This window comes from Trachypithecus francoisi, unplaced genomic scaffold (assembly GCF_009764315.1).
Source record: "Trachypithecus francoisi isolate TF-2019V2 unplaced genomic scaffold, Tfra_2.0 Lachesis_group0, whole genome shotgun sequence".
NCBI classification, from domain to species: Eukaryota; Metazoa; Chordata; class Mammalia; order Primates; family Cercopithecidae; genus Trachypithecus; species Trachypithecus francoisi.
The window spans coordinates 1912391-1921720 of record NW_022681453.1 but is presented as its reverse complement, the minus strand read 5'-3'; the positions used below and the strand labels follow the sequence as shown (position 1 = coordinate 1921720).

The 9330-nt window shown below is 37.1% G+C and overlaps 1 protein-coding gene across 1 annotated transcript; it reads left to right on the top strand.

Annotated features, from left to right (window-relative positions):
* Nucleotides 1-1514: 1514 nt before the first annotated feature.
* Nucleotides 1515-8601, top strand: OTOL1 (otolin 1). The gene is made up of 4 exons (XM_033199594.1): nt 1515-1875; nt 3848-3937; nt 6995-7057; nt 7703-8601. Exons 1-4 carry the CDS (start codon nt 1515-1517, stop codon nt 8599-8601), a joined length of 1413 nt encoding a protein of 470 aa, XP_033055485.1.
* Nucleotides 8602-9330: the final 729 nt, after the last annotated feature.

Below are 9330 nucleotides of genomic sequence, written 5' to 3'. Positions count from 1 at the left end.
CCATGAGCATGGAATGTTTTTTCATTTATTTGTGTCATGTCTGATTTCTTTCAACAGTGTTTTGTAGTTCTCCTTGTAGTTCTCCAGATCTTTCACTTCCTTCCTTAGATGTACTCTTAGGTATTTTTTTCATGGCATTGTAAATGGAATTACAATCTTGATGTGATTTGACTCCCAGCTTGAATGTTATTGGTGCATAGAACCCCTACTGATTTTTGTGCATTAATCTTCTTTCCTGAAACTTTACTGAAGTCATTTATCAGTCCCAGGAGACTTTTGGCAGTCTATGGTTTTCTAGGTATATAATATTTTCTGCAAAGAGAGAGAGTTTGACTTCTTCTTTTCCTATTTGAATGCCATTTATTTCTTTCTCTTGCCTAATTGCTCTGGCTAGCACTTCCAGTACTATGTTGAATAGGAGGGATGAGAGAGAGCATCCTTGTCATGTTCCAGTTCTCAAGGGGGAATGGAGAGTTGTTGTGAGACCTTATTAGATTAATTAATGTAAGGCATCTACTCAGAGTAGGTACTGTATAAACAGTAGACCTTTTTACTATCTTTATTTCCATTATCTTTACTTTGTTACTATTTATCTTAATTATGGCTGCCTTCTCCTATCAGGAAATGTGGATTAATAACTCTGACTATCTGTTAGCAGCCCCTAGACTGCTGGGAATTGATTGGGAATGGAATACTCTGAACTATCAAAATTTCACTTCATTAGAAACTTTATATCATATCACTTTGGACATTGCCAAATGCCTTTTAAGAATAACCACATTTTGCCCCATTAAAATAATACAAGAATAAATGTGAATTTCTAGAAAAACTCCCCAAATTACAAAGCAAAGAAGTGGAGAGTTAAATGCCATGTGAGGAATCTAAGGATGTAGCATATATTCAAATTTATTATTTTTAATTGTCTCTCTCTTCACTTACTAAAATAGATTTTCAAAAATTACTTTCACAACAGGACCATTATCCTTAGTAGATTTAAGGACTATTCCACAGTATTTTTTCTTGAAATAATTGAGTTTGCTGGAATAAACTATTCAGTTCAATATTTTTCATCTCCTTCTAATATAAATGTATTTGATTTCTATAAATCTGAGTGGGATCAGTCAAGAAATTATACACATTTATCTTCCACAGGGTATATGAGCTATTGAGTCATGATGTATTTATTATAGATCATGTTTGCTATTTGGCAAGATAGTTTGAATGGTTGGGAACAATATATAATACTGAGAAAGCAACCAGAAAGATGAATTGAAGTAAAGTGTTCTTTATAATAAATAATACATAAAATATTCTGTAGTGATTCAAGCACACATTTACATATTAAATATATTGAAAATATATCATTCTATATTATGCATATTGTTCATTCTTATGGTTCATATACATATATATTTCTTTTATATGACTATATATTTATATCACTTAGTCTTTTCATTTGGACCTCATGTAATATGTATATATTTTACTATTATATCTTTCTTCCAGCCTCAAATATGTGGATGTTTTCTTGGCTTTGTCCTATTTTAATTATTTTGGCTATTGCTGGCATGAACACAATAGCAAAGACCACACCATATACCAAATTTACGAAGAAATCTGAGAGAAGAGAGATGCTAAAGGGTCTAAAGCCATCCAGTGGCCCACCTCCAGAAGAAGAAACCCTCTTCACAGAAATGGCTGAAATGGCAGAATCAATCACCAAACCCTCAGCCTTGGATTCTGTCTTTGGCACTGGCACTCTCTTTCCCTTTGAAAACTTCACACTTGACACAGCTGATTTCTTTTTGAATTGTTGTGATTGTTGTTCACCTGTACCTGGCCAGAAAGGAGAACCTGGAGAGACTGGACAGCCAGGTATTTGAAAATATAAGAAGTCATGTTTCTCACTTGTATATCGGTAGAGTTGAGAGGTAGGTTGTGGGGTGAAATTGTCCCAAGAGTTTCTATGTTGCCATGCAAATGATAACAGGTCTAGGTGTCACATTGTTATAAAAGCAAATGGGTGCTGTGTTGCTCAATGTGGTAATTAATAAATATTAAAATTAAAATTGAATAAGGTAAAAAAATTCAGTTCATCAGTCACATTAGCCACAGTTCAAGTGCTCAACAGCCACTATATTGGACAGCACAGATAGCTCTTCCATCATTGTAGACAATTCTACTGGACAGGGCTGGTGACAGCAAAGTCAGGGATTACCATCCCCAGCATGGTGCTGTGGTTCTTTAAAATGCACAGGTTTATTACCAGTACAATTTTTTCATTAGTGGCTGATTTAAAAAGGGTAAATGAAACTTCTGTTGCCTTGCAAGAATGTGTGCTGACTGGTGGATTTTCTGGGTGCTATTTGTAGTTAGGATTAGAAATGGAATGGCTCTGAGGTGGAGAATAAAGCTTAGCATTCCATTTGCTGGTCATTGAATTTCTGAGGCAATACTGTGTCGTTGCCCAGTGACTTTCTCATTTGAACGCCATGGTTATGTATTTCAAGATTTCAGATGTCTATAATACATACATGATGAATATGCTCTCAGCTTTATTCTAATACATTTCAGCTTTTACATGTCATCTAGAAGAGAATTCAAGGTAAAGTTAAGATCAGAATGCCAATTTATTCACCATTCCCTGAGGAATTTAATGCTATAAACTCAGCAATTATACATCTTCGCCAAGCTTTTCATTCATTTCATCCCATTTTAGGGACGCTTTGGGAAATGCGGTTAGTATTTATGCAGAGCTGCATTAAGGAGCCAAGGAGATGGGCCGTAGCTTGGGCACCAAGATATCAGGATTTGCTAAAACATTACTGAAAATTTTAAGGAGAGTGAGAAAATTATATTTACCAGAAGTCTTAATATCCTATCTGACTGGTAAGCTGCTAGGGGGTGAAAATTCCAAGGGCATGGTCACGTATTTGCTAAGGATGTGAGTTCTGTAATGTCAGGGCTTTTGTTTTACCCAGTGGTGGATTTAACTGGGCTGTTCTCAGGGTTCATTCTCTCCTCTAAATATATATGACAAACAATTCCAAGGTGTGCCAAGTTATTACCCTGCCTGGGGAGCTCATACGTCTTAGTCTGCTGGTTCTGCCACAGAGCATAGTGCTTAAGAGCTCAGAATGCTGAGACTATCTTGGTCCTACTTAGGGAAGCTACTTTGCTTTGGGAAATCTTAGTCCATTCTTTGGGTCTTGGCTTAATGCCATTTTCTCAAGGAAGCCTCTGATCTCATCAATTAAGTCCTCAGTAAGACCTTCGTATTTTTCTTTATATCATTTACTACAATTTGACAATTTCTATGTATTTGTGTGGCTATTTGTTCAATGCTTATCTTCCGCAGACTCTCAGCTTCATGAGAGTAGGGACCGCTGGAATATTGATGGCTGCATTCCTAACACCTTGCGAGGTGCTTGGTGTATAGGAGACCTCAGAAATAGTTAATGAGTGAATGAGCAAGTGAATAAAAGGCAAATGCAAAGGTGCTAGGTGTTTTTACTTCCAATGTGAAAGTGTGGTCCACATGAGGTTAAGTGTCAGATTATCATTTTGGTCCTGTTTGATATAGTGCTGCTTCCCTGAATCATTCCATCACTGCCATGAATACAGTGACAAGTACTAATGGGCTCAATTTATCTATTCAGGTACTACAAAAATGCAAATCAGACAAAAATATTGCCCTTAGGACTCTGTGATGGTTTATTTTCACTCAGATGTTACCATTAGGTCATTGATACTTATTGATTGCAATAAAATGCTTTTTTTCCCCTTATCTAATGAACTTCAAAAGAGAAATTTTATATTCTGATGTGATTTACAATCGCATTTCTAGGTGCTAAAGGAGAGGCTGGAAATTTGGGGATCCCAGGGCCACCAGGAGTTGTTGGGCCCCAAGGCCCTAAAGGCTACAAAGGAGAGAAAGGTAGGTAATTCATTCATGTCAAAACTCAAGGGATATCCTGCATAATTTTTTAGAGGAGCAATTTGCTACTTAAATACTAGATTCTTGAAGGTGAGTCAATTTTAAAAAATGTAAATACTTGGTAAAGCACATTCTAGTTGATATAAATATGTTAACTTTCTAAATAGCCAACTGAGAAATTTTAAACTTACCTGGGAACATTGCATGCCTGCATGCAGGCACACAGATTGTCACACAGCTTTTCCATCTCTCATTGGTCACCTGGCTGACCTAGTGACTAGCAGCCATAGAGTATATAGTCTCTGGGGAAGGGTACAGAGATACCCTTCCTGTACATGCTCATATGAGCCTACTTCCTTTGTATGCAAATAATTTTGTATTAGATGGAACTAACTAGTGCAGGCAATTCTCTGAATATTCAGTTTAGGTGGATAGTATGCCTGCTAAGAGGAATTTAATATATCCCTTGGCTCACTCTGAAATCAGAGGCAGTGTCAGTGGTGGGAAGACATCTTAATTAAAACAGAAGTAATCAAGCTTATAATAATGACATTGGGCCAGTCGTTTTCTTTCACCTGGAAATTGAAGGAGATGAACTAGATATTTATTTATACCTTGTTTACTATCAAAGAAGATTTATAGTTATGAGTGCCTTTATAGCTCTTTTCAAGCTCAGAAATTCTGTAATTCCATAAGTGTATCAGTAAAGAAGGCTTTCTGCCCCAGGAAATCCCTGGTTCTATAAGTGCTTAAAGGTACTGAAGGAAAGCTACAGATTCACTAGGATATTTAGAAATTCCTAAGTGAATACCAGCAGCCTGTAGAAATACCATCTATCCATCAAGTTAAATGTTTTAGCCTCAGTGTCACATGTCAAAAGACCTAATACCATCTATATATCACTCTCCACATGGCTCAGGAACTGCCTAACTCATTTCTGGTAGAATATTCAGTGAAGTAATTACTCAAAAAAGATGCTAAGGGAAGAGAGAGCTACTTCACACTTGTCAGTTATGTGATTTTCATTCTTGGAAACATTTAATCCTTTTGTGCCTGAATTATGTTAGCAGAAAACCTTGTGAAATAAAGATGAGCGATGAACCTCCTCAGTGATTCATACATTTTGGAAGCTAGACTTCTGGAAATAGAAGAAAAAATAGGGAAGTGTAATACAATATGGTTCTTAAGAACACACTTTGATGAAGGATCAAAAGTAGAAATTCATTCAGCCATTCTTTATAAAGTAGCAACTCTCCTTTCAGTTCCAGGCTTAGCTTGGACTCTTGGTTAAGATAGAAAGTTAGAAAAAAAAATGAGTTGAATGATTCCATTCTAGTTAATCATGACCTGGTTGAGTAAATTAGGGGAAGCAACTAAACTTTTTAAAAGAACTCAAGAACCAGCATAACTCTGTGTGGTGAAGGTTGGTATTTGAGTATTGGCAAAGACTAGGAAGAGAATCGGCTCTTCCCTTCCATTTAGGGCTGGGTTCTCTCAAAATGCATCCAGTTATTTTCCTGATGGCCTATGGTTTAATTTCCAAATTTTCCTTTTTATGCAGAGTGGTGTTGGGGTAGCTAGCAACTTAGAAAACTCTGCTAAATGACCTATGGTGGGATTTCTCTAGTTGTTCTTATGAAACTGGGGGGAGTCTATTCTCACCACTTTTAATTTGGCTTAGGATTTATTTTTTTCCCTCACAAAAATGAAACAAAATATGTTAGTTATATCATAAACAATATAGGTAGCAAATTGATGCCAACCAATGTTATATGTAGTTGTATTTGACTCTGTCCAATGCTTTAAAGTTTTTCATACCTCAGCTTCTCTTGTTGATAAAATGATGACAAAAATATCTTCCCTACTTTTCTTGAAAGGCAGGTGCTATAAACTTCTATAAATTAAAAATTTTCCAATTGATTAAATGTGTTATGTTATATGAACCTGTGTGTTATAGAAGAGGGTGTGTTAATGTCAAGTAAAAATTATGTTAAGTAAAAAGGCTGGATTAAGTAAAGAAAAGGTAAGAGCTTTGAACAATTATCTGCACAAAGTAAATGTGTAATAAGAGTGAGATATTATCAATACTATTATTGTTGTTATGCTAATTTATAGTTGAAATCAATTCATTGTGACTGAACTATAATAGTATGGGCTTTTAGTGAGGCCCAATATAAAACTATATTTTATGGTAATATGACAATTATCTGAAAATCCAGATGTTTTCATTGTTTTCAACTATGAATTCCTACAGTTCTATACTTACATAGATGCTCCATATAAAGAACAGTTTTTATTTTTCCTGGACTTTTTTTTGTTATCATTAGTTTTAGCCAACTGCAGGATGTTGTGCCCTGTGTTTAAACTTGTAGGGAACATGGCATTATTTCTCAGGCATTGTGGCCATATAAAGAAGGCATTTTAACTTTATTCAAAATTCATGTTGGGAAAAACATGAATACTTACATATATAATACAAGCAGAATGTCAGGAGTTTTATGAGAGGTTTGAAGAGCCATGGAAATGCTGAGGGCAAAGATGAATTCTGTTTCAAGGGATCACTGCCTCCAGATCTCTTTTAAATAGTTTACGCGTTGAAATTAATTATTCCTAATGACCCTCAATACTTTTTTTTTTTTTTTTGACAGAGTCTCACTCTGTCACCCAGGCTAAAGTGCAGCAGTATGATCTCGGCTTACAGAAATCTCCATCTCCTGGGTTCAAGTGATTCTTGTGCCTCAGCCTCCCAAGTAGCTGGGACTACAGGTGTGCGCCACCACACTCAGCTAATTTTTTGTATTTTTTGTAGAGATGGGATTTCACCATGTTGGCCAGGCTGGCCTCGAACTCCTGACCTCAGGTGATCCACCCACTTCGGCCTCCCACAGTGTTGGGATTATAGGGTTGAGCCACCGTGCCCGGCCTTTTTCCACACAATTTTACCTTTAGCCCACTTTGGTTGAAGAAAACACTGGAATGTGACATGGTTGTGAGAGGAATATTAAATATATCATAAATGATGTAGTTGGTAAAAAGTTAATCTTAATATCATTTTAGGACTCAAAGGAGAACGTGGGGACCAAGGAGTTCCAGGATACCCAGGAAAACCTGGAGCACAAGGTAGAGCATGAAATGTATCTACTGTGTACAGTCATGTGCACAATATAGCCCTTCATTCTCTTCCTGTTTGTATTTAAAATGATCGGAAAGGTAAGCTGAAAATACAAATTACTGTTATTCTTCTAATAATTCAGTGTACTGACTTGATGAAGGAGAACCAGGTTAGGAATTTGGAGACCAGGTAATAGTATCTGTGTTCTGCTTCTCCCTCTAGCTGTCAATGGAAAATAAAAATCCCTCACTCGTTCTGGGTCTCAGTTTCCTTGCCAATAATAATTTAGGCTCGAATGGACAATATGGGGGTTTAGGGGAATACCTGGGTTAGGCCAAAATGCAATGGAATACAATGAACAACTACATTCCTAGTATTCTTTATTATCTTAAAAGTAAAAAAACAAAAATAACTAGATATATGACATCTGAATATAAGCCACTGTTTCTTGGAAGCATTAACTATTCCACTTCTAAGAGCATGGCATAATATAAATTATTCATTGTCAGAGCCTCCTAAGCACAGTTTTTATTGAGGCAAGAACCAGGTTTCCTAATTAGTAGGTTTGTTTCTACTTTTTTGAGCTCTGTGGTAATAGCATGCTGCTTATGGCCTATGTGGTCCTTAAACATTATTTTAATTTTCCATTTCAGGTGAACCTGGCCCTAAGGGAGATAAAGGAAACACTGGTTTGGGAGGAGTGAAAGGACAAAAAGGCTCCAAAGGAGACACATGTGGGAACTGTACCAAAGGAGAAAAAGGAGACCAAGGGGCTATGGGCTCACCGGGCCTGCATGGAGGGCCTGGAGCCAAGGGAGAGAAGGGGGAGATGGGGGATAAGGGCTACCGTGGAGATTCTGGGGAGAGGGGAGGAAAAGGACAGAAAGGTGAGGTGGGTATGAAAGGAGAAAAAGGTAGCAAAGGAGACAGTGGAATGGAAGGCAAAAGCGGCCACAGTGGTCTGCCTGGGGCCAAAGGTGATCCAGGGGTTAAAGGAGAAAAGGGAGAGTTAGGTCCTCCTGGTCTCCTGGGACCTACTGGGCCAAAGGGTGACACTGGCAGCAAAGGGGTCCGAGGCCCCCTTGGGAAGAAGGGCTTTCGGGGCTTTAAAGGCTCCAAGGGTGAGGTGGCTAGAGTGCCCCGGTCGGCTTTCAGTGCTGCTTTGTCAAAGCCTTTTCCTCCTCCTAACATCCCCATCAAATTTGAAAAGGTTCTCTATAATGACCAAGGGAATTATAGTCCTGCCACTGGGAAGTTTAACTGCTCTATTCCTGGGACATATGTTTTCTCCTACCATGTTACGGTGAGGGAGCGACCTGCTCGAATCAGTCTGGTGGCCCAGAATAAGAAGCAGTTCAAGTCCAGAGAAACTCTCTATGGTCACGAAATAGACCAGGCCTCTCTCCTCATCATCTTGAAATTAAATGCAGGAGACCAAGTCTGGCTTGAAGTGTCAAAAGATTGGAATGGGGTGTATGTCAGTGCTGAGGATGACAGCATTTTTACTGGGTTCCTTTTGTACCCAGAGGAAACTTCTGGAATTACACCATAAATTTATGTCCTGAATCCTGTAGTTTAGATTTAGTGGAATAAGTCAGTTAACATAGAGTAGTGCCATTAAAAAACAACTTCCATGTTTTCAAGATTATAAAAATAATACAGAAAAATTAAAAGAAGTCACCTAGAGTCAATTATTATTCCTATTTTAAGTCACCTCCTTAAAAATATTTACATGTATTTGAGAGCAGATGTCTACTAACTTTGTAGCTAGCTTTTAAAATTTAGCATGATAATATTAGCATTACTCATTCCATTTAAGTATAATAATTAATATTTGTATACAAAGTATGAATGGGATTTATAATTAATAAATATATTCTTACTAAATATCTTCTATATCTCAGATAAATGTGTGTCACTTCTTTCTGTGTGAATTGTAGAGTATGACAGCAAGTTTTTGACTATCTTGGGTGGGTTGCCTTCTGACAAAATGGAACTATTCTCATGTTAGTTTAATTCATGGAGATACCACAGAAAGGGTGGCAAAGACTAGCTAAAGGATATTTAAAATTTATTAATGTGTAAAGGTTTGCTCAGAAAACTTGTATTATATGGACTTGTGTGTTGGGTAAAATGTAAGAAAAAGTTGATAATCATAGTGAAGATGAAAGCATTCATCAAATTATTGTGCTTAGCAGAACTGAATGTCCCCGAAAGAATCAAGAATAAAATGAAATCATTATTGATCTGAATTTTTGCCTTTTCTTCATGATAGAACATT